Source organism: Apus apus, chromosome 11 (assembly GCF_020740795.1).
Source record: "Apus apus isolate bApuApu2 chromosome 11, bApuApu2.pri.cur, whole genome shotgun sequence".
NCBI classification, from domain to species: Eukaryota; Metazoa; Chordata; class Aves; order Apodiformes; family Apodidae; genus Apus; species Apus apus.
In genome coordinates this window covers 3,442,638-3,470,400 of record NC_067292.1, presented here as the reverse complement: position 1 = coordinate 3,470,400, position 27,763 = coordinate 3,442,638, and the positions used below count along the sequence as shown (strand labels likewise).

The window sequence follows — 27,763 nt, the reverse complement described above, 5'->3', positions numbered from 1 at the left end:
CTGTTTCAATTCTGGCATAAGTAAATCAAATCAAATATAATCCCATTCAGTTTACTCTTAAGTGGATGTGAAATTAATTAAAATTGCACTAAATTGGGTTCAGGTTGTACTCACTTATGTTTAACTTTTGTATTCATGTGTGGTTTTTTGGTTTAATTATAAATTGAGTTACCAAAGCAGAGACTTCAGTCCGTTCTTACTTGAAGGTTCTGTATGGCTGAAAATTACTCTGCTTTATTCACGTTTTACCTTCTTTTCATTCCATAGATCTGTTGTTTACCAGCAGAGTTCTAAGGAGTCTGCTACACTGCAACCTTTCTTCACCCTGCAACTGGATATCCAGTCAGACAAGATCCGCACAGTTCAGGATGCATTGGAAAGTTTGGTGGCAAGAGAGTCTGTCCAGGGATATACCACAAAAACCAAGCAAGAGGTGTGTTCTGTTGACCCCTTTTTACAGTCAAATAGTGAACTTTTTAAAAGGGTTTTAATACAGTTCTTGCTTTACAAATCGTTACTTGAACACTGTGACTTATGTTGACTAAGCAGGTTCTAACCTTTTCAAATTGTCCTGCAGCATAAAAATGTATTGAACATTTAGACTGAAAGGAAGAGAACTAATTCTTAACAAAGCCATGCCTGTAAATAGGTATGTTTTCTGAGTTGTGGAGTAATAGTTTAGAGATTTTACTGGAGTGTTTATTAAATAAAGAGGGTGAACTGTGGGAATGAGACATCCTGTTATGAGTAAAACCACTTTTAGCTGATACTCACATACTGTTTCCTGGGGATTACCAGATATTCTTAGTTAAGGGGCAGCTCTTCAGTGTATTGTTTGAAAGCACTCTAGCTTTTAGAAGACAACTCTTGTACCAAAGCACTTGCTTGGATGGTTGTCTGTGTGGCTGTCCTTGATGGGTTTTGATGTACACGTTTCACTTATGAATCAAAACTGAAAATACTCACTGGAGGTAGGCCTGGTAGAAGTCCACCTAGAACCTTGCTACCATGTTTTATGACTACTGTTTTTCTCTGGGGATTAATAATCTGAAATTTTTAATAGCCAGCAGCACCTCTGTTCGGTGTCCTTGGCACTTAGTTGTCTGGTTTGCTGTGCACAGCCTTAAAAAAAACCAACTTGTCAGTAATGCTATATTCAGTTGTAGGTAATTGGTTCAAAACAATATTCTTCACAGCTGGAGAATGTCTGGAAAAGAGCAATCAAAATAAATAGCAATAGCAGTTGTGATGTAAAAGGAATGAATAAGAGGGAGGAGATGTTCAGCATCAGGAAGGAAGAACATAAAAGTAGAGAGATGGAACCTAAAAATATGTCACAGGCAGCTCTGAAAAGAAAAAAGATTGATTTTTCTCAGTGATACCCAAAACAGTGATGGACTGGGTGCTACCTGTGGGGCTTGTAGAGTTGTGGGCGTGAGCAACAGATACGGAAAAAAAATACCCTCCCATAATCTTTTCATCATTGTGGCAGGTGGAGATCAGTCGAAGAGTGACACTGGAAGAACTCCCCCCTGTTCTTGTTTTACACCTCAAGCGGTTTGTATACGAGAAAACCGGTGGATGCCAGAAGCTTATCAAGAATATTGAGTATCCTGTTGATCTGGAAATTAGTAAAGGTAAAGACTTCATGATAGAATTTTCCCCTCTTTAGGGAAGAGATAATGTTTGTGTATCTTAAGGATTGCATTTCAGTTTTCTTCTCCATTGTTGTGGAAACTTAGTTTGGGTTAATACCTTGTATGCTGCTTTTTTCTTTTTTCAAAAAAAAAGAATCTGTTTGGGTTTCTGGGTTCAGTCTTCCATCCATTTAAAAAATAACGTTATGGTGAAAGATCATAAAACCTGTGGCACACCCTGGACATTGGGTTCACCACAAAAGAGCTTCCTGCATATTTAAGGAATGAGGTTATAGACTGCTGAGGACAAAGATTGGAAATGATCCTGGTGAGTGAGGGGTATGGTCTTACACAAGACTGTTGCCAAATAATAGTAGATACTTTTAGCTCACATTTCATTCACAGAAGTAGCAAATTATTTTCTTAAACAGTGGGTGATGAAAGGAAACAGGGCATTTTATAGAAAATGCAGTCTGGAGGCAGACAAGTAAGCCATAGTTCAGGGGTTAAACAACAAAAGTTCTTTCTTTTAACAAAGACCTTAAGAGATACTGATCTTGCAAAGTGTGAGTTTGCATAAAATCCAGCATCTGAAACTTGCCAAGTTAAATGCATGTTGTTTGGATCTGACAAACTGGCTGTTAGTCAACCAGTAGTCCAAATAGGAAAAAATAAACTTAATGATTGCTCATATCTCAAGTATGTACTACATATATACACTTTGTCAGTCAGTACCCTTTTGTTTTACTTAATATTTTATTTAAAAAATTCCTTGAAGCATCTAGATTTGTAGTAGTTCAGTTTGCCTTGACTGACAGAAGTGATTGTAGTATGACTGGGAATCTGAAATTGATTTTGCCATTGTCTGACAGCAGGAATGAAAGGGGGGAAAAAGCAATAATAGTCTGGTCTGTTGTCCTGGTTTTGTGTTTTGTTGTGTTTTTTTTACTTCATTATTTGGTGTGATATTTCCAAATCTTACATAAATGTTGCTGTTCAGGAAACCTCAAAATTCATTCCCTTGATCACCAGGTAGCAGAACCATGCCTATTTTTAAAGCTGCAGAAGACATTTTAATTAAACTTTCTCCTTTATGGTAGTGTTGTTTTTTCTTAGAAATAATGGATCCCTTTGCAATTGAATTTCTAAACTTGCTAACTATTGCCTTTGTGACTTTTTTTTCCTCCTCCAGAGCTACTATCTCCTGGTGTGAAAAGTAAAATTTTTAAAGGCCAAAGAACCTACCGGCTCTTTGCAGGTATTTTATCTATATGCCTCTAGTCCCTCTATTGCAAATACAAATTCTGCATATAGAGTTCTAGAAACACTGGAGTTTCCTGGATATTTTCTTTTTAAATTACACTGAAGTAGCTTGTGGGTTTGAAATTCTTGTATTTAGTGGGGTTTTTGCATATGTGCCTATATACATCTATTGTTATATTTGTATTTATTTATCTCTCTGACCCAGCTTTGTGCAAAAACAGAGTTCTGTGACAGATCCACCCTGAAAAGTATCAGCAGAAGCTGAAATACAGCTGTAAAATAGCTCAGCCTAAAATACACCACATAGATTTGAAACATTCTTCTGAGACTGTTTTGAAATGACTGTATGAATGCTAGCTTTGCATCACTTTGAGTCCTCAAGATGAGTATTGCTGGCAGGGTGTGAGTAGCAGATTGTAGGTGGATGAGTTGATGATTGGGGAAATGATGCTTCTAGGAGTGTCTGCAATGTATGTGGAATATCTGAATTGGTAGTTAGGAAGCTCGTGTAAGAATTCAGAAGCAGCATTTTGATATTGAACAAAACACTGGGCAGAAATTAATTTCCTCAAGTTTAAAAGTCCTGCACAGTTTCTGCTTTGCACCTGCTTATTTGTGTTGGCACCAGGAGAACATAAATCATCCAGTTCTCCAGTTTATTAACTCCAGTGTCACCAGATCTGTGCCAGTACTGGTGGCCTTCTGTGACTCCGTGGTTTGGAACCAATTTAGGGACACCTGAGGTTACAGAAGGAAATAACATACCCATCTCTTGTGGAAATTCAGGACTGGTCCTGGCAGTGTAATTCTTTTATTTTTTACTGATAGTAGTTTTCATGGGACAAGTTTGGACAGCTTATGTGAGGTGACTTCAAGAAAATGTGTTACTGCTAATTTTTTCTACCTCCTTCTGTGGAAAAGTATGATACTTCAGTCTTCTGTCAGGACTTCTCATCCACAGAATCTGAGCTCGTTATGTGAATTTTAAATTACTAAAATAAGCTTTTGAAGTATTCAAGTTTCAGAGGTCATCCAGAATTTGCCTAAGTATCTAGCAAAAAAGTTTAGAAAATCAGTAATTCAAGTTTAAGCTGCTGTAAAAAAAATAATTTCCTAAATTAGTAAAAAATGTGTAGATGTAGTATATTCTGCCTTTTTTCTTTGCTTATGTCACGTTATTCTGAAGTGTTTATTTCCAAAGAAGCGTGAAGAAAATCTGAGTAAACTGGAAGTGTGACTCTAGTCTGAAAGTATAAATGGTTTAATAATGATACACTTCTGCTCTTGTGTCAAATATGGCAGTTACTTCAGTTTCTTGTTTGTTTTTCTCATGCATATGGTTGGGGCTCACCTGTTCCTGGAAGGAGTCAAATGCAGTTTCTTATATGCATCCCTAGAATTAAATACATAAAAGATGTCTTCCCTTTGGAGGCAGTTGCCACTCCTGGGCACTGGGAGCTTAGCACTAAGCTTGGGGTTCTGCAAGGAGAGCTGAGGTGTCTTTTCTGCAGAACACTTGTGACAACACAGAGAAGTGAGGAAAGAAGCCAGTTTGATTCTCTCTTGGGAGCAGCAGTATTAGCAGTTAATCAGAGGTGTTCAGGTCACAAATTCAAGGAGGTTATAGACAACTAGTTTGTTGGGTTGTTGTTTTTTTTTAAAAAACAAAAGGTTAAAAGGTGAATAACTGACATTTGTAATCAATACCATTGGAAAAGTCTTGCCTGGTTTTTTTTATAGACTACCACATAGTTTTACCTGTGGAATTTTTTAATTTATTTTTTTTTTGTTACAATTAGTTCAAATAAAACACTGTTAGCAGACAGGGAATATGAAGCATGGCAGTACCTGTTGGAAGCTGTGAAGGCTGTGCTGCATGGTTGCATTTTGTGAAGCCAACCCTCCCCAGAAGATCCTCTAGGAAGATAAACCATTTTGATGCTTTTGAATCTTAATTTACTCAAACCTCCTTTTAGAATCATGAGATCTGGCATGCTGGAGAAGCATTACTGCTAATACATAGCATGAAATGTAAGCAAGCAAGCACTAAATGCTTCAAGCTTCCTTCTTAAGCCAAATCTTACTGTTGGTAAAACCATGAGTGTTCTGTGGAGAAAGCACCCAGTGGGAATTACATGGAACCTTTCACTCTCCAGTGGCAGGAGTTCAAGCAGCCTTCAGCAAAGTAACTTTAGGGATCTTGACTTGCTCCCCAACTCACCAAGATCTCTCACTACCTACACTTTGGGCTGGGAAGGTGTTGCAGGAGCAGGCTCTCAAGGGGGCCTGTAAGAGGGAATTAATGTAGACCAAACCAAGGAGGGAGGTGGTGGTTAATTCTTTCTTTAGAGCCTCTCTGTGCTTAGCCTAGTTCCTAAAAATAAAAAAGTATTTGTTCTTTATGTTGGATAGCTAGTGTCTTTGAATGAATAATACTATTAATCCAAAGGAAATTAGTAGATAAGTGTGAATATACTTGTATTACAATACAGAAATGAAATATGTATCCATATAGATAAATTTTTAATTTTTATACATATTTATTTTTTTATATATACACACAAAGACACATTTGCAGACACATATTCTGTTTATGAAAACTATGTTTACTATGACTGGGGAGACCTCATAGCAGCCTTCCAGTATCTGAAGAGGGCCTACAGGAAACTGGGGAGGGACTTTTTACTAGGGCAGGTAGTGAGAAGAGAAGGGGTACTGGATTAAAACATGAAGAGGGGAGATTTAGATGAGACATAAGGAGGAAATTCTTTAGCATGAGGGTGGGGAGACCCTGGCCCAGGTTGCCCAGGGAAGCTGTGGCTGCCCCATCCCTGGCAGTGTTGAAGGGCAGGTTGGATGGGGCTCTGAGCAGCCAGGTCTAGTGGGAGGTGTCCCTGCCCATGCAGGGAAATTGGATCTAGATCATCTTCAAGGTCCCTTCCAACCCAAACCATTCCATCATTCTGTGATCTGTTTTTTCTTGATTTACTTTCTCAGCGGATATTTCTCTCGGTCTAATCCATTCCTGCATCCCACGTTTCTCTTGGCAGTTGTCTATCACCATGGAAACAGTGCAACTGGTGGCCATTACACTACGGACGTCTTCCAAATTGGCCTGAACGGCTGGTTACGCATCGATGACCAGGCAGTCAAAGTCATCAACCAGTACCAGGTGGTGAAGCCGTCAGCAGAGCGCACAGCCTACCTCCTGTACTACCGCCGAGTCGACCTGCTGTGAAACTTCTCCCCTCTCTGCTGTGTGTGCAAGATACCTGCTTTGTAGAACGCCAACTATCACTAACTTTTTTCTCCTGTAAATGCTCTTTTGAGTGAATCTTTTCTCTTCTTTCCCCCCCGCCTCTTTCTCCCCACCCCCCTTGCAACTATGGGATAGAGTGATAAAAGGAAGCTACCTTGGGTTTGTGCACATCGTAGTTTGTGTTCACTTTTGACTTTGCAGAATGAAGTCACTTGGTTGAAAGACTCAGTATCATGAATCACAAAAATAGAATAAAAAATAAAATTAAACTGAGTTAATGCTGAATCCTAAGATAATAAAAGGGGATTTGCATTTGATTCCCCCTTTCTAATTGCGTAGTAGAAAACAACCCTGCACCAGCAACAGAACTTGTAGATTTCTGTGAAAATGTTTTATCTTAAGTAAAAAAAAAAATTAAAAAAAAAATATTAAAAAAAAAAAAGAATTAAAAAGTGCTCTCTGCTTCCCCAATAGTTTTTGATAAGTGGTAAAACATGAGCCGATGTCTATGAGGTGGAAATGGTCCTATGTGCTTCAAGAAACGTGCGAGCCTACAAATTGCAGAGTTGCTGGTTCCTGATAGGAAGACACATTTTAATAATTGTGTGAAGAGAAACTGCTTAAGTACACATTGCAGATCAAATATTTGGAGTTAAGATGTTAGTTTATATAGATGGGTGATTGTAACTTTATTGCTATTAAGAAATTTCAAACTGCATTTATGCTTCTGTGTACATGAAATTAAAAAAAAAAATGGGCAAAATAATTAAGATTGATATTTCTTTTAAGTCTGCTTTGTTTAATTTTGCTGTCTGCTCTCCTATAATGTTGAGTTCCTAATTGTACACAGTTTAGTGATATCTAGAAGTATAAAGTTGTCGCCCATCAATAAAAGTCACAAAGTTGGTTTAAGGTGTGTGTGTGTGGGTTTTGTTTTTCCTGAAGTGTAAGTTCTGCCCTTGGAAACTGGAAAAGTTACTGTGTGGCACTTCTGCAAGTTGTATGTAGCCTTCCCCAGGTAAAGGTGAGATGGTTTTGTTTTTCACAACTTCCTGAAACTTCAGAAATGCTCCTGTTCAGCATTGAGATGGAGCTGACCTTGGAGAGGAGAGAGAGAGGAGATCAGTCTGCCCAGAATAGCTGTGAGTCTGATGTGGGGTCCAAATGTAGAGTTGTTTTTTTATTCATCAGCAAATTGAATAGTATTTTCTGATCTGAAAATTGTGACTAAGACACTTCTTGATTTTTGGTCACATTCCACCAACTCTGAAACTATTTTCTGCCCAAAGCTTGTTTTGATTTTGGCCAGGGAAAACCTCAGCTCCTGGCTGCTCCCTGGGCACGGTGCCCTGAAGCTGGGGCTACCAAGGCAGCGTGCCAGGGGCTGCCGAAGGCCTGGGGCTTCCAGGGTTTCCCAGTGCAAAGCCACCCACGATGGGAATTGCCCCAGAGCCAGTCCTGGAGAAACGTTGGTTTTCCTTTTGAATTTGAAACCTGGGAAGAGTGGGGTTATTCCAGGTAAGAAAGAAAGCAGATCTTGAAGTTGCAGTTCTGTGTTGGTTGTTACTCATGTCCTGTTTCTGCACTCTGGTTACAGTGGTTTTCTGTACTGCAGAAATCCGTCTAGTTTTTGCATTTCCTGTGACTGTTTAGTATTTCCTGTATTTCTGGAGAACTGTGAAAAGATATTGTTCTGATAATGCAGGTTTACCAGAATATTCCAGATAAAAACACGGGTGATCAGTAATTAATATATGACTTGATATCAGGCCCTTGCCATCAACTTTGATTTTGACTGCGCAGGGCGGTTGGCTGATGATTTTTGACCCACGTTACTCAAAAAAATTGTGGATTCACATTTGTGGGTAGGACATCAGGTCTGGTTGGACCCCACGTTGTTCTACTCTTGCCCTAACAGGACCCTTAATAAAGGATTTTCTAGCAAAAAGCTTCTGCCATTTCATTTCCTTAACCAGTTGTTGATGGGTTTGTGATATAGGTGTAATCAAATTAATTACAGGCGTAATTAAAATTGCAGGTAAAATAAAAGGCTTGTGTTTTTATTTTGGGGGGTGGTTGCTGCTTGCAAGCAGACTTGAGAATGTGCATTGCAAAGAAGTTCAGCTTTTTGCTCTCTGAAGTCTCATGTTTTGGTCTCTTGCGGAAGGAAATGCGGTGTTAGTCTCAGTCTTCCTGTGAATAAGGAAACAAGTCACCTCGGTTCTAGCTCACTCACCCTCTGCGGAGGGAGAGTCTGACCCAAAGCAGACACCTCTTTGTGATCAGCAGCTTGGGAGTGGAGTCTACAGCAGGAGGAGCTTTAAAAGCGTAAAGTGAGAAGAAGAGGAAGGGATGTAACAAAGAGTGGGATGAGAATGAAAGAACTTGTGTACAATTAATGAGGTTTTAAGTGTTAATTCACTTTGCTTTGCTCGTGCTTCTGCTGAGGTTTGCTTAGAGTTGCTGCCTACATGATGGATTAGTATTACAGTATCTGAAATACAGTTTCATCACCTAAGATAGTTCTGCCTAGTATAGGCTTGGTGCTAAGAACATCTTATTTGGTGTTTTTTGCTATTGAGAGGTTTCTGGTGTTGAGATGCATCGTTTGTTCCTTGGCGGCTGTGGAAGCTCCAAGGGCTTCAATGTCCTCTGCATTATCACCTGATGTAAAAGAAGAAAATTTATTTCTATCACAACTCTGGTCTGGTATACAACCTAAACCTTTTTTTCTTTATGAAGGACCTGTATATGCATAATAAAAATTGTCAGGATTGGAGAGACCATAAGAAGAGCTCCTGCTGCAAAAATGCCCTTCACTCTGTTAGCATATACAGTTCTGCATTTCTCTTGAACAGGTTACAAGTGTTATTAATGATTTTAGAGAAATAGCAATGAGTAATTCCCAGTTTAAAAAGCAAGTGTTGAAATCCTCTCTGAGTATGAAATGGAAGTTGTTCAGTTTTTTTGATTTTTCACTAAGGATATTACAAATGCACTTGTCGCTGAAATCTGTTTTCTGCAGTATTACTCAAAAAAAGAGGGAAAAGTATGTGGCAACAGTCTGATGTGAACACATAACCACAGGTTTTATTTTCCGTGTTGAACTCCTCCCATTGTTGCAAAACAGGAGTTTTGCAGCCTTTTGATTACTTGCTTTGTTTGTGATGGTGTAAAGGAAACACAGCCCCCTCCCCAGTACACCGTACAGCTGGTGGTTGTTTCCTTCAACCAGGTTTTAAGAATTGTTTTTTGAAAAAAACCACATTAAATCCTTAAGTTTTCAAAACCAGAAGCTTTGGATTGGAAAATCCAAGACGCTGTTAAAAAAATCTTCCACCATGGGGATGATTTGATGGGGTGGGGGAGAAAGACTCCGAAGAGCACAAGGTATTTGGGGATGGAGGTCGGTCGGCTGGTTTTTAATTAGGAAATTGCCGTTTCCTAAACCATCCTCCCGAGAGGATGCGGCTCCCGAGGCAGGGCTGCAGCAGAGGGCAGTGGTGGCTCACACCAGGTTCCTGGTGTTCCAGCTCTAAAACTGCTGCCAAAATTCCTGTCCCAACTTCGGGGAGCTCCTGGGCTGTCGGTGAGAGGTTTGTCTTCCTAAATCTGCTGTAAATCTGTTGCTCAAAATAGGAATGGAGAGCCTGTCTTTGACAGACAATGGATGTTCCCAAGATGTTTGAGGATTCATGCAACCGTGGGGTTTATTCCAGGTAGGAATTGGAAAATAATTTGTATTAGCAAATAACCAGACATCTCTGCTGCGGAGTTTGTAAGTACAATTCACCTTTGGTTTTGGGGTGAAAACACCGAAGATAAGTGTGACAATATTTCTGAACAGTTTCAGTCTGCAGATCTGTACCAGTTACTTTATTATTAACAAAATATGTTTCAACATCTCGCTGCAGATGTAACCAGGAAACCGTGAGCTGCAAGAACAAGGTGAGGGGGTTTGTAGTTTTCAGTTCACATTTCACTTGTGCTTAGACTGGTGCCCCAAAATTCAGCATTTCATTTCTGAATTTGCTACCTGTGTGCTTATTTCCTTGTCTTACTGAGCTATTTTTTTTTCCTGGGCACTGAAAAAATGGTGCAGGCTTTGGGAAGTTTTGTGGGGAATTGTTTTCTTGCATATCATCAGCAGAGTAAACGTTTGGGTGAGTGTTCTTTATTATGAGATGGAGGAAAAGAGGCTGTAGATGAGTCTGGGTGGTCACAGTCCAGGCTGCCCCAAAACGGGAGAACAGCAAAAGAGAATAAATAGGGTTCACCATAAAATATTAGTTATATTTGGGAGTAAATCTTATACATGTCTGGTTTTAACTCCAGTGATTTGGGAAGTTATAGCTGAAGTTGAAAATCAAGACATGCTGTCTGCATGTTCAATTAGGAGGGAAGAGTGAAATCTGTGTTTCTTCTTATTCATTGCCTATTACATTAAAAGCCTTCTCTCCTAATATATACTTACATATGCTGCCTGCTTTATGTGGCTTTTACCACATATGAAATGGAGACGTTATAATCAAGGCGGTAATAACACTGAATGATTACAAGTAACTCCTGATTGTTTTGGCTTTGGTCAAATGTATGACCTGAAAGTGCTGACTCGAGACAAAAGGGAGTGCATGGAAAGCCTCATTCCAGGCTGTGCTCATCCCCAAGCACAGCCATGCCCCAGGTATGGCTTGAACAGTAAAACCATACGGGTGTATAGTTAAAAAAAAACAACAACCAACTAAAAAAAAATCAAATCTTTGTAAAGCAGCAGGGTTGGTAAAGAAGTCAGACAGCCAAGACCATCCCACAGGGGTTCATTTCCCATAGGAATGTTTGTGGAGATTACAAAATACTGAATTTCTCTCTGAGATCTGGAAATAATTTATATGTTGGTGTGTGAGAAGTAAAACGAGTTCATTGAGCTTTTCTGGTAATTGGAGTGGACTGCACCTTCTGAGGCTGTGAGTCAGGGCTGTGCAATCGGGGTTTGGGGTGGCAGCTTGTGCAAGGGCACGGTGGATCACCACTGCTGGCCCTTGTTCTTTGGTGAAATTAGGAAACTGGGGTCTGCAGCATCTTTCAGCTGCTGAAATAAGCCTTTTGCAAATACAGCAAACTCATTGATCCACAGTGAAGCAAAGGAGCAAGGAAAAGGTAAAAAAAAAAAAAAAAAAAAAAAGGAGGTTACAGTGATTCGACAGAGCAGTCAGAGTCAACCCAGTTCTGTGTGGTCATGGAATTGCCCATCCTGGTGGCAGCATCTGAGCCTTTTGGGGAGCCAGCTGCCCAAATTGCACTGCATTTGCTCTTAAGGTAGAGGTGCCAGGTCCAAATGATGGACAGTATGTTGTTGGTTCACACACATGGTTTGTGTTGAAGCAAATAGAAACTGTTTGTAAATGCAGCTGGGAGAATGTGGCCAGTGAGGAAGAGCAGCCAGAAAAGGTGTCATGGCCATACTGGGCTGCAGGACTGGGACTGACTGGTGAGGACTAGCTCTCCCATGTCCCAGCTGTGACTTGGTTTAAAATAAGCAGCCTACACGGTGCTGAAGAAACACCCCAAGTGATGAGAACCTGCTACTTCGCAAAAAATTCTCAGGAAAACAGTGTAAGAGATTAAACCAGCAGATAAATCTTGGAGCTGACTTCAGAGGGGAGGTTTTTATTCCTCAGTGGAGTTGCTCTATCACCTGCCAATATCTGCTGCTTTGCTCACATGCTGTTGAACGACTTTGATAAATGTCATTCTGCTTTTTGAGCACTGCTGGGGTTTAAACAAGCCCCTCAGCAGCAGAATATCTTGTGAGCTTCCTTCTTGTGAGCAGTCAATTAAATTGGTTGGTGTTCTGCTCAAAGAAATAAGCATTAACTGTTTAGAAGAAGGGAGGACAGTTTTTTCTACGTAGACTTTGCAGAGGGGACCGGACAGCAGACTTGGAAAAATCAAGAGCTGCTTCACTTGGCGATGCCAAAGCGAGGAGATGGATGCTCCTCTGCCTCCCTGCTGGTGCCCCCTCCACGGGGGACACTGGGTCACCCGGGGTACGTGTCAGCAGATGTGCTGACCCCAAAGTGCTGCCAGGTGGGGACCCCACGGGACTCCCGTGGGTGGTGATGCCTGGAGCCGCTCCCTCTGGGCGCTCCGCAGCACCCCGCTGCGGGCTGGCAGCTGCTGGACTACACTGCTCTTATTATTCACAATACTCGTTTATTTTTTTTCCCTGTTTGTTTACTTTACAAAAAAACAAAAGAAAAGTTACTTTCAGCTTGTGTTTTTGCTCCGCCGTTTCCTTCTTGCCGTGAGCGAAGCCGTGTCTCGGCGGGGAGGGAGGGACTGCACAGGCGGGCACGGAGCTGGAGCAGGGAGCAGCTCTGGGGCTTTTCCAGCATCAGCCTCTCGGCGAGGAGGGGAGCAGTGCCCAGATGGTTCCCTAGCTCTGTGTTTTCCTTCTCTGGAGGTCTCGCTGGAGCAGCAGGGATGGACGCGGGGAATGTCAGCTCTGGGCGAGCTTTGGGAACAAACTTGCAGAGAGTGAGAGTTGTCCCGTTTCCCAGCAAATCTTCAGAGTTGGAAAAAAAAAAGGGGTGCCATAGGGTGTTCATCCCCGCCGCCGGAGCCGGGGACCCCGCTTTGCCGTGGGGTCCAGCGGAGCTTTCTCAGCCCGGGAGCATCAGGGCTCGCTGCGGGATACTCCCGCGGGGAGCGGGCGGTGGCTGACCCGGCAGCCGAGAAGAGGCAGTTGGCTTCAGAACCACGCAGAAAGCCCCGTGTCTTGAATTCCCTCCCTCACCACCCGAGCCCCTCACCGAGGCGTCGCGGCGGGGAGGATCTTCCTGCCCTCGGGGAGCTGCGGGCTCTGCGCGGGGCAAGCAAAGCCTTGGTATCATCGCCTGGCTGCCCTCCCCCTCCTCCTCCTCCTCTCCCGCTCCCGGTGTTGTGTTACAGCCTGCGGGAGGATAGTCCTTAGCTGCTGAGCCCTACTGACTGTCTTCAAACTGCTGAGATCCGAAGGGACACTCCTCTGCTCCTTGCTCCTGCCTCCTTCCCTGCTTCCCCCTCCTTTTTTTTTTTTTGTTTTTTTTTCTTTTTTTCTTCTTCTTGCTTCTCCTTTTCATTACTACTCCAGGCTGGTTGCCAATCCAGGGTTGTCCTCTTTGCCTGGAGAGCATAAATACCACTGGGGAGCTCTGTGAGACTGCAGTTGGTAGGAGCTGCTGAGCTGAGACCTTGCATTCCTCACACCTCCTAAGGCTTATTTCAACCTTTCCCCCCTCCTCCTACTTTAAATATTTCAGATCTATAATTTATTTTCCACAAGCAGGCTTGGAGGAGCTACATTTTCCTGGGGACCTGGAAGCACCCAGCAAGGTAAGCATAAGCTTTTGTCCCTGCTTCTGAAATGTGCTTTGGGGTGGGGGTGAAGAGTCCCTATGAAGAAGACACAATTTTAGTAACTTCTCAAAAAAAAAGTTGCCTGCATGGTCTAAGATAACCCAATGCTATCTAAGCTGCCCCTGTGTGTGCTTTGCAGAGGTTAATGCAAGATTAATAAACACTAGTCTTGAATGAATGGGAGGAGTGTGGAAATGCAGGAGTGGATTTCTACACAAATTGAAAATATCCAAGGGATGCTGCAGGAGTCTCTAGCAGCTGCCTACCCATGGACACATTTAGTCTGCTCCAGGAAGCTGGTGTTTATTGCAACTCTGCTCTAAAGTCCTGTCTAAAAGGAATTTCAGTGTTGCCAGGTTTGTCTGTTACCAGTGGGTTTTCCATGTAGTTTTGCATAGAAACTCAACCACTTCAGTTCTGTGGGAGTGGATTGTAATGGAAGATCCAGATGTTTTGGCCCGGGGCCTTAGAGATGCTGAGCCTGTAGTGTGTTCTGTGCAGACAATGTTACATATTGTGTCAAGGAACATGTGATGCTGCTTTTCTTTTGAACACAATTCTTCAAAGCTTGAATGGTGCATCTCGGTTGAATAAGTGACCTGGGATTTAAGGCACTGGGTATGTTGTGGCTTTATCACTGGGTTTCTTAGCACAGCTTAAAAGCTGATCCCAGGCTAACTCAGCTTAAAAGCTGATCCTAGGCTAGCTCTGCTTTGCTGTTTTAGGTGCTTTGCTCGTAGCCTGAGCTGACTCTTGCATTTTCCTGCCATGTCGGCTTATTCCATGTATAACTCCACTGGTCCTGGGATATTTGGGGCACAAACATCATCCGTAACCAAGGAGCAGGCATCCACTCATGGACTTTACCAGTGAGGCAGTTAAAGATCAGTAGCTGTAAGGAGTAAGGTGAAGTGAGGATATAATGAAGTCCAGCAGTCAGCCTGCGTGTGGCTGCAGCAGGCAGCGCTGCCTGCCAGGCTTCAGATGCTACCAACCCTCCTGCTTTCTGTCAAACGCAGACACCAGCCATTAGCTGGGGAAATAACTTTCTAAAAATAATATTTTCCAAAGTCCCGTGCTGTTTTTTAACTTCCTTGGACCCCAGAAGGCAGCCTCCCCTTTGTCCCCAGTTTGGACAGGCTCTACAGCATATTAAGGAGTTGGTTTCTGCTGACTCACTCGTTTCTGATCGCTCCCAGATGTTTACCTGGCACCAGTATCAAGGGCCCAAAGTGTCTGAAGGGAGGCTGTGCTCCTCTTGGACCCTTGAAAACAACAGCAGAGACTTCCTCAGCTGACTGTCAGCTGATAAGTTTCTCCAAGTCATGTCAAATCCCAACTCAAAGGCAATAAGATTTCAATCTTCCCTGGAGAGGAGCTCCTGCTGTGGACCCCGAGTCATTGCCCCCCCTCCACAGGGCTCTTGGGCTGGCTGAGCTTTAGCACGTGTCTGAACGTTTTGTTGCACCTGGGCATGAGGATATTAAAAGAGGCAAATGGGTGAACATCTGAAATCTATGAGAACTTTCTGAAATGTGAGCATCTATCTGCTGTTTTCAATTAATCTGGCTGGGGGGTTCTTTGCTCCCTGGCCCTCTCTGATCACCTTCAGATGCTCGGTGCTCCACACCTCAAGCCAAAGCAGAAGGGACCTGCATACCTCAAGCGAAAAAGAAGGTAGTGCCTAAGTGACCTAATTTTAGAGTAGGGCTAGAATCCCCTCTCTCACAAGTGGGAACCTTCCCAGGAATAATGCACCATCTGTTGCAAGGTTTTGGCTGGATGGCGAAACCAGACGCGTTGGCTTCACTGCGTAGCCAGGAGTGGGGCAGCTCCTCTGGGCTTTCAGAGGTTACAGCTGATTTTTTTCAAGCTGCCCTTTCTGTAAGTTCAGTGTTTGCCTTAAATGGGTGGTGGATACGGGCTCCTATTTAGCAAAGGGCACCCGGCCAAATGTCGGGGTCCAACTGCAGCGCACACGAGCTGTCTGTTCCTGCCTGCTCTACCTACAGGGCAGGCTGCACTTCAAGTTGCTTCTGCTAAATGGCTGCATTGTAAACGGCTGTGGCAGAGCTTCTATTTTTAAACTCTTAGGGAAGTGCCTCAAAGTAGGAATTGTTCCCTGAATTTGGGTCAGACAGTCTACAAAAGCAACTGCTCATTTTGCCTCCCCCCGCCCCTCTGGAGCCGGTTAGAAGGTTGGGCTCCTGCTTCTGGGGGATGCAAATGACAACAGACAGGGCTGAGAAGAGGATGAGGTTAAAATGCCCTGTCTCTCAGGTGTGCCTGGAGCTGGGGACAAGGCTTTTGTCTGCAGAGCAGGAAAACATACAATCATGATCGTAATAGGGTTTGGGTTGGAAGGGACCTTGAAGATCATCTAGTTCAACCCCCTGCATGGGCCAGGGCATCTCCCACCAGACCAGGTTGCTACAAGCCCCATCCAACCTACCCTTGAACGCTTCTAGGTCAGGCATCCATATTTTCCCCGAGCAACCTGTTCCAGTGTCTCACCACCCTCACAGTGAAGAATTTCTTCCTGATGTCTAACCTATATAATGAGAAGCCGTTAACCTAAACTGGGCAAATTACATCCCTGCATTGTTCTTCTGAGACAAAGGCTTAATGCTGTGCCTGGAGAGAGGCTGAGGGCAGCTGGTTTTCATCAGCCCTAATACAGTACAAGAAGCCTCAAACAAGGCTTTTTGTCAGTATTGTGTACACAGCTAGTAAGTTTTCAGAGGTTCTCAATGGCCTCAGAGGTTTTTTTTTTGTTGGGGGGGGGAGTTCACCTGGGCAAAAGTGCTTGTCACTGTCCTTCACAGATGCTGTTGTGCTGGGTCTGGGGTTTGATACTTTATACTGGAGCATAGCTTTTCCAGCTGGGAGCTGGAAGGCCCTTCCTTGCCTTGGGCTATTGCCAACTCATTTAGACTTTGTGTGTCCAAATCCCGTGTCACTGAGCTGAAACTTCTTGAATAATTCCTGATGCTGCATAGGAATGCGTTCAGCATGTCTTGTAACAGTGCTGTCCAAACCAGATCCTCACCTAATGTTGAAGACAGGGATGGGAAACCTTTCTTCCAAAATTTAGCCCTAAGGAGAGAGATGCTGTGCTTGCACAGTCTGTACTGATGCTTATCGCCCCTGATGGATTGTTTCTGCTCTGGTGGCTCTTAGATCCCACCTAGAGAGGATCAGCTGCTGTAGAGCCACGCAGCAGACCCAATTTCCTTCCTTCAATAGCTCATGATCTAAATAAAAGCAGCCAAGCAGTGCAAGGCTCATTTGATGGAGAAGTTGGGGCAGAGGGGAGAGGAAGGGAGGAAGAGTTTGGAAATGACAGGTGGAGCAGGAGCACTGTGGAGCAAGAGAGGGGACAGAGATTAGAAGAAGCTGATCAAACCCAGCAATGACCAAATGGAGAACACCTCTCTGAGCCCTCAGTGCTGACGGCTACTGAGGGTGCATGGGATCACTTAATCTTCTGGCTGGGGGGAGGAAGGGTGCTCTGGCTCCTCTCCTAATCTGCCATAACTCATATATCTGGCTCGTTCCCACCCGCCGTCCAGCAGCACGTCAGCGAGAACCCCCAGTGCGTCACTCGCCAGCAGGGATTTGGGTTGTTCCATGTTACGGTGACATTTCCCACAAACAGCCGCTTTCACGGGGTCTGGCAGCTGCTCTGCTGGAGTCTACTGGCAGAGCACGGCCTCTCCCAAATAGCTCTGCTGATGTCTGACCTCTGCAATCTGGCTTGCTGGGAATTTTACTTTCCTTTCTAGTCATACCCGTTCTCCTCTTTAACAGCTGCTTTTTGGGCAAATATCTTCCAGTGTCTCCCCTTCCTGCCTGTGAAGGGATGGAACTGGAATTATTCGGAGCTGCTGGACATTGCTGGGTGACATCTGCACCCTTGGCTTTGCTGCTGGAGAAGGCATCTGCTGCCATGCCCAGGTGCTGCCTGGCTAACACTCTCTCCCAGTGTAATAAACTGAGCTCCCATCACTTCTTGTGGTGTTTGGGTCTTCCTGTCTCTGGGGTGGATGATAATTGCTTGGACTGTAGGCACCACTCTCCTGGGTTGTGTGGCTGCCTCAGTGGGGGTCTTATGCACTGAGAGCTGCTCTGGCACTGCTCTGACTGTCTGCTTCTCCCCAAAATTCAGACCCGTGCTGAGCCACAGGACTCCCAGCAAGGAAATCTGCCAGCATCTTGATCTCCACTTCTCCTGGCTGTAGAGGAGGCATGAATCCTGCCCTGCCTTGGATCCTTCCTCTTGGATGTGCACTGCTCCTGTCAAAGGCAGCCGAAGGCTTTATCTTGCCCAACTCGAGTCACCTGGAGAGCATTTTGAGCAAGTATCAAGATGGGGAATCTCACTCCAGATCCAAGAGAGCCATTTTATTTTCAGACAGACAGGAAATATTGATGCTCCACAATAAATTGAGAGGTCAAGTGTACCCAGTGGCTTCTAATATGGAATATATGGTGAGTCTAGTTCCTGACACCTAACTTTATTATTACTATTATTATTTTTTAAATTTAATTTTCCTTATGGTACAAGAGGTGTAGCAAATTTCCTCTAAGTAAGTTTTCCACAAGAGGTTTCCTAGAGCATTTTCACTCCAGAGTGGATAATGCTTTAGATCATTGGACTGTTTTGCTTGGAAGGGGCCACTGATGGGTCATCGGGTCCATCCACTGCAAAGTCTCAGGACTGGTTCCATTATTCATAAACCAGCGTCTGGCCCAGCCCTGGATGCATCTCCAGTGATGGCAATTCCATAGCCTGCCTCAGCAGGTTCTTCCATTACCTTAATGTCATAAAAGCATCAAATTTTCCCTAGCGTTTAACCCACGTTCTCCCTCTGAAAGCTTTCAGATGGTTGTGACTGGTGTTCTGGGGTGGCACAGTATGCTCTGAGAAATGTCTGATGGTCTTTGGTTTGCCCAACACTGAGAGGTAGCATCTGCCTTTTTGTCATGCACTGCTCGCCAGAGGTTGTCAAGGTGAGCCAAACATCCACGATGCTGCTGGGAATCTGCTCAGCACCTTAGAGAAACGAGGCCTGAGGAACGTGGCTCCATTTGCAACAAAGTTCAGTCCCTGGAATTAGCTGCAAAAGCTCTAGGAGGTCATGGGTAAATGGGTCAGTGTCACCAGCTTTTTGTAGTTCAAGAAACCAAAATAAAAGTTTGGTCAAAGTATTCTGCCACTTCAGAGGGTGAACTTAAAAGTAGGAATATGAAATATGCTTTTACCATCAACAATTCAGATGAATAGTTTTTCTTCACCTGATGCCAGAGGCTATTTTTGACATGTCATCAAAATACTGCAGGGCCAGAAAACGATGTAGGCAAATAATGGTTTTTTTTGGTGCCTTCTCCCAGTGTGCAAATATAGTTATGACCAAAGCTAGCCTGACTGCAACTGTGTGCTCCTGCTGACAGATTAAATGATTAATGACCTGTTAAGACCGTGTTAAAAAGGGTAAAAGAAACAGGACACTGGATGTAATATAAAATTGTTTGCCAGCTGTGCTGAAAGGAGTGCTGCAAGTGGAAAATCTTGCCTTCTTTGACTGGAGGGAAAAGAGAAGGGGGAGCTCAGGACAGTAAGGAAGGACAACTGTCCATCAGTTGGTCCTCGTTAGATTGGCAGCCCTGGTGTCTCGCCCCGCTTTTGTCAGAACTCTTTCGAAGAACTGGTGCTTTGTGTCTCTTCCTCCACGGGCTCTCCCGTTATCCTGCAGGCAAGGTACTGCCAGAGAAGAGGTGACTTGATCAATTTCCAGCAAGTAAACACAAAGCATGAGAAAGCCAAATGTGTTTGGGTTGGCTTTGAGGATCTGAGAGGGTTGCCACTGCGGACCGGCCACTGGCCGGCTGCTGTTGACACTTGCAACGTGGTTGCACTTTTCTGTTTGCCTTTGCTCAGTGTGCTTTTCTAGTGGTTTTTATGGGTGATTGAGGGCAAATGAAAGGGCCTTGTGTGCTGTGAAGAAAGAAGCTGAGTAAAAGATGGTGCTGCTTGGAAAGGCTATAATCAGTCTTTCATGTGCTCGTGTTTACCCAATATTGCTTGGAAATGCTGTGTATATTCTAAGAGTGAGTTTCACTTTAATCCTTTGTTCTGCAGAGGACATTTCTCATTTGGACTTATTTAAGAGACTGGTCTGTGTTTAGTACCATAGATAAAGTTTTTTCCTCTGGTGCCAGTGCTGAGTGCCACAGGTGATGCGTGGTGCTGAGCTGAGGGCAAGTGGGTAGAACTTGTCCATCCATCTCCAAACCCTGCCTTGAGAAAATCCTTTCTCTCAGCTCCGTATCTGATGTATTTAACCATCTAAAGTGGCAAGTGGAGCTAATGTATTGCAGGAAAGGGATGTATTTATCTACTCCAGGATGAACTTTAGTATGTGGAGGCTGTTAGTAAGGAAAGAATAACTCAGTGAGTCCCATGACTTATCTGGAGATCAAAAGAATTGTGCACACATGGGATAAAGGTAAAATGGAGGGAAGAAGTGAACAGAAATGGTTTTGCTGCTGGGTTTGGATAATTAATTGAGAGGTAGCACAGGTATTCAGTGTTAATAGAAAATGGGTGAGCAGTGCACATCTCCTGATGAAGTTGGTGAAATGCAGAATTACCTTAACCCTATAACAGCTTTATAATCAACACTTCCACTCTGTGTTTGGACTTCATAACAGCAGTCACTGCAGTGGAGGGATGCCAAGAGCAAAACAAGCTCCTTGTTAATGAACCCAGAGTAAAAAGGACATAATATTTCTGAAGACATCTTGACCTTTTAAGATGGATTAGTCAGATGGCTTTCAGCAGTGATGAGAGGCAGAAATCTTTGCTCTTTTGGAAGCCTCAAAGACAGCTGGATAAAATGAAGTTGCTGTCAGTACAGAGTGCTGGAAGAAAAACAGTTTGTTTTCATCTATAAGGTATCCATCCTTCCTCTAAACTGAAGGGTGGTGTCTTTCCTTGTCAGGATGGGATAGGATTTCTGTTTGGGTTAGCAAAGCATGTCCAAGCTTCTGCCAGTACATGTCAGTCCTGCAGTCTCGTGCCACTTTTAAAAGCAAATTCCCAGTATTGCAAGAAGTCTACGCTGGGAAGAAAAGTGAATGAGCAGGCACATTGCTGCAATTCAGGTGTCTAGGATTAGCTTTACAGACTAGTTAGGATGAGTAAATAGACTCCTTTTGGGGTATATTCTTTTCAAATCTGAACCTACTAACTGTACCACAGTATATGTAAGCCCTGCATGTATTTTATATCTTCAGTCTGTACTGTTCTTTGAAAGGCCATTACAGATTTGCAGGAGTAAAAGGAGAGAGTGCATGTGCTACATCACTTGGAATCTCACAGACCTGAGGGCTTCTCAGCTTCTGCTTGAGAAGGAAGCTGAGCACAGACCTGCTCTGCCCCTCTGGCTTCAGTCATCTAGATACTGCTTTGAATATTGGCATAAAAGGATATTGCAAGAGTAGCTGGGAAAGTCTGAAAACTAATTTTTTTTTCATGTCTGTTGCTCTGAAATAAGTCCAGCCCCCTGACCACATTCACGTCGGAGAAGCAAGAGGCAAATAACTGCTCTAACTGAAATGGGATGGCTTTGTAACCTGAAGCCTGCAGAAACAAGCTTCTCTACTCACCAAGCACAAAGCCATGAAAAGATGTAGGTCATTCCCACTTGCCTGTTGAGTGTCTTTTGTCTGAGTTCATTTGTTTTATCCATAGGCATCAAAGGAAGATGTAACACTTATGTTCACATCAATTTTCATTTAATGGCCTCTTGCTCACAATGTCTCTGCATTAAACTAGGAGATTTGGAGCATCTCCACCTTTGAGGTTGCAGGGAATAATGCTTTGCTAGAAAGTACGAGCAGGGTTTAAACCTGGGAGAGTTTTCCTGTGGCTTGTGTGTTGGATGGGAAGGCGGATTGTGGCTGGTCATGGCCTGGTGCAGAAAGTAGGAGACCACAAAAAGTTGTGTGTCTAGGCACAATGGCAACAGGCTGCTTGAACAGAGGCTTGGAAACATGCTTGTGGTGGGTCAGATCCTGTACAGTTTTAAGGAGCTGGAGTGCTGAGATGGAAAATGGTTTGATTCCTTCTTTCAGGGCTGTGTCTGCCCGGGATTTTGCAGACTGACATGAGTTTTCTTGGCCACTGGTCAGTTCAAAGCCAAGCTGATGAGCTCAGGGCAGCTCTGGGATGTTGTTGGAATTTGGGTTGCTGAGCATGCTTAATGATAAGCTGTTCTCAGAGGCTTGGGCTGTGAGCTCAGTTAGATGAGCTCATGTTTGCCTTACGAAGATAGTGTAGACACACCACGTTCCAGGAGACTCGACTTTTTCCTTTCATCTTAGCCAGGGACATGTGGTCCCTCCACCTCCCAGTTATAACTGCCCAAGACTGTGTTCAGATACTTACTCGGAATGAGCACTTAATGTTTTTTAAATGTGTTTGAGAGCCTGAATGCTCTCTGGTCCTCCAAGTGGGCTCTGATGGGTCCTTTGATATGTTTGAGATCAGGAGTTGCTTTTCTTACGGAGAAGAGAGGAGTTGGAAAGACCAGTTGGTTGTGGTGGTAAATGTCCAAAGAGGACATAGTGTCACTCTGGCACATGAACAGGCTGGAGACACTTTACAAGACCTCTCTTCTCTTTGGTTTTATTTGTAGGAATGTGCTGTAATATTTTAATCCCAATGAATTATCCTCTAAGGACTGTTCTGAATGGACCAGCTGTCAGTAATTACACAATGAATTCAGGGCACTGTCTGCTGGGTCCAGCAAGTCTGGCCTTTAAAACAACTACACTCCTGGGCAGTGGAACCAGTGCAGCCTGCTTTTCTATTTGCCTTTGTCTTGTGTTTGAGCCCTCGTTTGGCTTAGAGCTGGGTGACATTCAGTGAGAGCTGATCTCACACCAACATCCTCCCCTCAGTGGGAACATAAATGGGATTTGCTGTTTATAGAACCGTAGAATCACAGAATCGTTTTGGTTGGAAAAGACCTTTCAGATCAAGTCCAACCATTACTCCAGCACTGCCAAGGCCACCACTAAACCATGTCGCTCAGCACCACATCTACATGGCTTTGGAATCCCTCCAGGGATGGTGACTCCACCACTACCCTGAGATACCTGTTCCAGGGCCTGGCAATCCTTCCAGTAAAAAAATTGTTCCTAACATCCGAGCTAAACCTCCCTTGGACCAACGTGAGGCCAGAACCTAAACCTTCTCAAACTTTTATCCTGATGCCTGTTTCAGTGAGAGTGATATTAGCTTAACAGCTCTGGGACTTTGCTGCCTCTGTGAAATTTGGCTGGATCCCTTGGTGGACTCAGCAGTTATTCTGGAAGGAGAATGGGAGATGGGACCAGGAGGCTCAGATTCACACCTATAGGTCAAGAAGTTGGGCCAAAAATCTCCACCTGTGTCAGTAGTGAAGGGCAGGAGCACATCCACTGTTGGAGTTCCCCTTGGTGGGAAAGCCAAGAAATGTCCTGGTAGTAAGGACAGTGGATGGAAAATCGTGCTGCAGTTACATCAGAGCACTGAGTGCATGTTAGAAGTCTTGCTGCTCTCAGAAATGTGTCACAAAATGAATGTCTTGTAGTGTTTTAGGGTGGATGGTCTAGATGGGTTCTCAAGGTCTTACCAGGTGTATTTTCTGCTGGCCTATGCATCTCCTAAGCAGCACGACATCAAGCAGGAAGAATCATAGACCTTCTAGGACCCTGCATTTCCATGGCAGGGGGACATCTTAAGAAACTTGCTTGTAGGTTAGGGCACATCAGTAAGATGTGCTGGCTTCACAAGGGCAGGCCAGACGCCAGGGGTGAGCTTTCATTGAGTCTCTCTTTCTCCTCTAGTTGCTATTGGTCGACTCTCTTGATCTAATAAGCCTGACATGACACGTTGACCTGTTCTTTTCTCTCCCTACCCCCTGCAGACCTGGGATGAAGAGCTGGAAAGATCAGCCCAGGCTTGGGCTCAGCAGTGCATCTGGGACCATGGGCCCAGTGCCCTCATCAGGTCGATTGGACAGAACTTGGCAGTTCACTGGGGCAGGTAAGAGTTGGGGTGCTACCAGCTCGTTGCCCAGAGCAATTTATGGATCCTCTACTAGAGCTTGCTGGAAAGGTTTTCCTTGTTGATGCTGGCACTGGGGAGAAAGGAGAAAAGGTGAGGATCAAACTGGTTTTGCTGCAGTGAAAGGGTGATGTGGTAACATCTGCAGCCACCTTCAGCTGCCTGTTCCCAGCAAACCAACACAGATGTGGGTGATTCCACTTTCTGTACTCCCTGGTAATGCAGCTGTAAGGTGCCTGAGATCACTCTCACATCTTCAGAACTGCTACAGAAGCCACAACCTTGCTCCTAACTCTGCTGTTTTGGGGGGTTCTGGCATCATGCTGAGAGCCAGTTGAAAGTTGATGTTTCTCAGGAAAAATGTTTGGACTTGCTGCAAGTTCAGGGCTCATTGCTGTAAACTTTTTAGTTCTCTCTTGCTGTATTTCACGTAAATATTTATCCATCTCCTAATTTCTCTGAACTGAAACCAGTTTGCAGATTTTTTGTTTTTATTTTTTTCAACTTCCTGGGGAAAGTTTTAACCTAGAGCTGTCCATCTAACTAGGAAAGCTCACTTTAAGGCTTCTAAATGGATTTGCCTCTACATCTTATGGTGAAATTTGTCTATTTTCAAGCCCGTGTCATTAAGCCTGTCATAGGTGAAGGTTTTTTTCTGCAACAAACATTTTGTATGTGCTCAGGAGCTCTAATGGGTGGAAGTGCAGTTATGCATGTTGTAAATCGGGTAGATGGAAATGTGCTGGTGTCAAATTGGCCTGATATAAAATTGGGGCCTGCTTTTGTTGGCAGAATTAAATAACGATTGGAAAGCAGAGTGGTTAATCCATTGGAGACAAAAGAGCTGGCTGTTCTTGGCTCCCCTACAAGTGTTGAAGATGGCCATGGGTTACTGGTGGGGGTAGATCCAACCTCCCTCCCTTTGCAGTCACTGAGAGGAAAAAGAATTCAGACTTATCTCAGTTTTTCAGGAACGAGCCATAACTTGATTGCCTCAATTTCCTCTCCTGTAAAAAAAGGATTCGGAAAGTATTCACTTAATGACATCATGAGATGAATGTTTTTAAAATACTTCTAATGAATGATTTTTAATGAAGAGCTGGCTGAAAGAGCAAGCTCCAGTTGGTAATGATATCATTTGTATTTCTGGCCTCTTGCTCCATGTGAGTGGTTGAAAGCAAGAAAAAATAGTGGGTTTGAAGCTCTGCCTTGCTTTGATACAGAGTTTGCAGGTTGCTCTGGCTGCTCAGTGTGTATGTAGCATGTAAAAATGTGTATGAATTTCTATAGGTGGTTTTAACCCTGTTTGTGTTCCCCTCAAAGGCACAAGTAGCCTCAGTGCTGCAAAAAACTGTGATGTCTGGTGCAGGGTTTGCACAAAGTACACGTGGGGCTTGGTGCTGGGGGAGGTGGCTGGAATACAAGGTGGGACACGTGCAGGGCACCAACTGCTCTGCTCTAACTCTTGGTGTGATGTGAGTGTGAAGAAGCCCACTCACTTTCAAAGGTCTCACAGAATTAACTGATCATGTACTTCCAGATTTAGCAAATTGCCCGGTGGTAAAATAGGTACATGATGGCTTTTGGTTTAAGGTGTTTGGTAAACCTTAACTTCTGTTTGCTTTCAAAATACAACTTTCCACCAAACTAGAAGGTTTTTTTTGTAGTTGAGTGGAAAAGTCAGGAGGACATTTCAGGTCAGTGGCACTTGAAGTGCATGTCAAGCCTATAAATAATACAGGAAGTCAGACCAGGCTGTGAATCTTAGGGAAAAAAAAAAAATCTTTAATATTTTTAAATTAGATTTTTTTTTTTTCTAGTTTATTAGCCTATGTTACTGGGTTCTTTAAGCAACACCTTCTCAAGGAATGAAATGATGAAACTTTTATATAAAAATGAGAAAATTTGTGTTATAAAAATCTGAGCTTACAGTGTGGCAGGAGGTTACGGGTATTGTTGGAAAACTCCTACCAGAACTCTGTGGTTCAAGCTGGTTTTGCTCTGTCAGGTATCGTTCTCCAGCTTTCCATGTCCAGGCTTGGTATGATGAAGTCAAGGATTACACCTACCCTTATCCTCACGAGTGCAACCCGTGGTGCCCGGAGAAATGCACTGGCTCTATGTGCACACACTACACCCAGGTGAGGGAAACCAGGGGCTCCTGTACCTCTACCCTCTGCATTCCCCCGTGTCCCAGCTGTCCCTGGGACCTGTGCCCACAGCAGGGCAGTTTCCTTATTGTCCACAACTGCCCTTGCAGATTGTCTGGGCCACGACAAACAAGATCGGCTGCGCTGTCAACGTCTGCAAGCAGATGAATGTCTGGGGAGAAATCTGGGAGGACGCCGTCTACCTGGTCTGCAACTACTCACCCAAGTAAGGCCAGATGAGCTGGGCCAACTCCAGCTTCCCCAAAACTGGCAGGTTGCTTAACTAGCCCAGGATCTGGGGGAAAGATTTCAGGCAGTCTAGACCGGTGGTTGTGGCTTTACATTTTCTCTTCAGACGGCAGCGCAGGGCTGGTTCAAGACTTTGTGCCTGGAAAACTGAATGAGGGGCCCCAGAGCTTTGATGTTCCTGCTATGGGGAGGAGGAGCAAGAGATGGCCAGGATGGAGCTAGCAGGGGCTGCCAAGCCAGGCTTGCTGTCTCTCTGCTGCAGGGAGGGTGGGAGGGGGCGGTGGTACCCAGCCAGGTGGGCTGTGACAACATGACACATTTTCCCCTCCCTCCCCCTGCACACTCTGCTGGGTTAACCCCACCACTGCTCCATGCAAAGCTGGTGCTGGTGGGAGCAAAGGGAGCTGGGCCTGCTGCAAGGAGCTAAATCCCAGACCAAATGAGCTCCCCGTGGCTTGGGAAAAAATAAAAATTAAAAAAAAAAGTGAACTAGCTAAATCTTGACTGGTACAGTTAACTCGATGGTTTGATTAAATTTCAAAATGAAAATCACTTGTCTACTATGTCCAGGAGAAGTTTCCTTCCTGGCAATGGGAGTTAATATTTTCTGCTTTAGTGGCTAATAGGAGAAACATTCCCACTCCAAGCCCTTGGTGCTTTAAATCTTAGCAAACAAATGAAATAGGGGGATCACTGAACAGAAATGAAGTGGCTTGGAGAGCATCTGACTTCTGGAGATCTTAGGGCAGAATAACACAGAGAAAAAATATGTGTGGGTATAAGGCTGGCAGCTCTTTATAAATATATATCTCACCACAATCCAGGCAGAGCCCTGCAGGTGGGTTATCTGAGCCTCTCTCTCCATCATCAGATGCTGAGCCCGTTGTAGTTTGGTGGGATTTAACAACCTGTTCCTCATTTGGGGTTGCTCTGTCTCCCATGGAGCTCCCACAGCAGGCTGAGCTGGTTGCACGTCATCCATTCAGGGCTGCTGGATGGAAAAATGCTCTGATTTCTGCAGTTGCTGCTTAATCTCTTCTCTCTGGCACTAGTGCACGTTGTCCTCATCTAGCCTTACAGGTGGAGACAGCTGAAAGAGCAATAATCAAAGGGTTTGTAGCTGTGAGCTGAACTCTGGCTCCTTCAACCTTCTCAGCCCCTAAAGTCTGCAGTACAGAGGGCCAAAAAGAGCTTTTGTTTCTGGATAGTTTCTTGAGGAAAATGCAGTGATCCACTGATTTATTTCTGTCTATAAGATAGCAGTATTTATTTAAGTAAAACCCTAAAAATGTCACCTTGGAGGTGAAATGAGGAGGAACATTCTTCTTATAAGGCTTTCCTGGGCTGGTTATTTACTCTTTGCTTAGTTGCTCTGGGCTAGGGCAGTGTTTCTGTGGCCTCAAAGGCAAAACTGGGGACTAGAGAATGGCCAGGTTGGGTGAGGAGAGTATGAAGTCCTGATTTGCTTCCCAGATGAGCTGGCACAGGGGATGTGTGTATTCCGGGTGTTTTTCTGCTTGGAAATATTTTTGGATGGAAAATGGAACAGCTTTTAAATGGCAAAGAGCTGTGCTCCAGCCCTACCCCATGTGTTGCAGAAGATGACGGGGAACTTGTGGCTCTGCTGAACTAGAGAGATGCAGGCAAGTGTTGGACAAATGGGGGGCAGGACACAGACATCCCTGAGCCC

The 27,763-nt window shown here is 44.2% G+C and overlaps 2 protein-coding genes across 5 annotated transcripts in view; both read left to right on the top strand.

Moving 5' to 3' along the window:
* Nucleotides 1-7,071, top strand: part of USP10 (ubiquitin specific peptidase 10) — a 47,651-nt gene extending 40,580 nt beyond the window's left edge. Inside the window, exons 11-14 of one of the 2 annotated variants that reach the window (XM_051629430.1) lie at nt 268-433; nt 1,493-1,637; nt 2,830-2,895; nt 5,951-7,071. In XM_051629430.1, the coding sequence (XP_051485390.1) occupies nt 268-433; nt 1,493-1,637; nt 2,830-2,895; nt 5,951-6,138 (565 nt within the window). In that variant the 3' untranslated portion in view covers nt 6,139-7,071. The remainder of the gene's footprint in view (nt 1-267; nt 434-1,492; nt 1,638-2,829; nt 2,896-5,950) is intronic. The other variant, XM_051629431.1, reaches the window with a different exon arrangement.
* A 6,214-nt stretch (nt 7,072-13,285) lies between these two features.
* The window catches only part of CRISPLD2 (cysteine rich secretory protein LCCL domain containing 2), a 31,654-nt gene continuing 17,176 nt past the window's right edge, over nt 13,286-27,763 (top strand). For 2 of the 3 annotated variants that reach the window (XM_051629607.1, XM_051629609.1), the window contains exons 1-5: nt 13,286-13,533; nt 17,726-18,048; nt 23,535-23,653; nt 25,683-25,815; nt 25,935-26,050. In XM_051629607.1, coding sequence (XP_051485567.1) covers nt 17,806-18,048; nt 23,535-23,653; nt 25,683-25,815; nt 25,935-26,050 — 611 coding nt within the window. In that variant the 5' untranslated portion in view covers nt 13,286-13,533; nt 17,726-17,805. Of the gene's footprint in view, nt 13,534-15,167; nt 15,235-17,725; nt 18,049-23,534; nt 23,654-25,682; nt 25,816-25,934; nt 26,051-27,763 lie in introns of those variants that run through there. The other variant, XM_051629608.1, reaches the window with a different exon arrangement.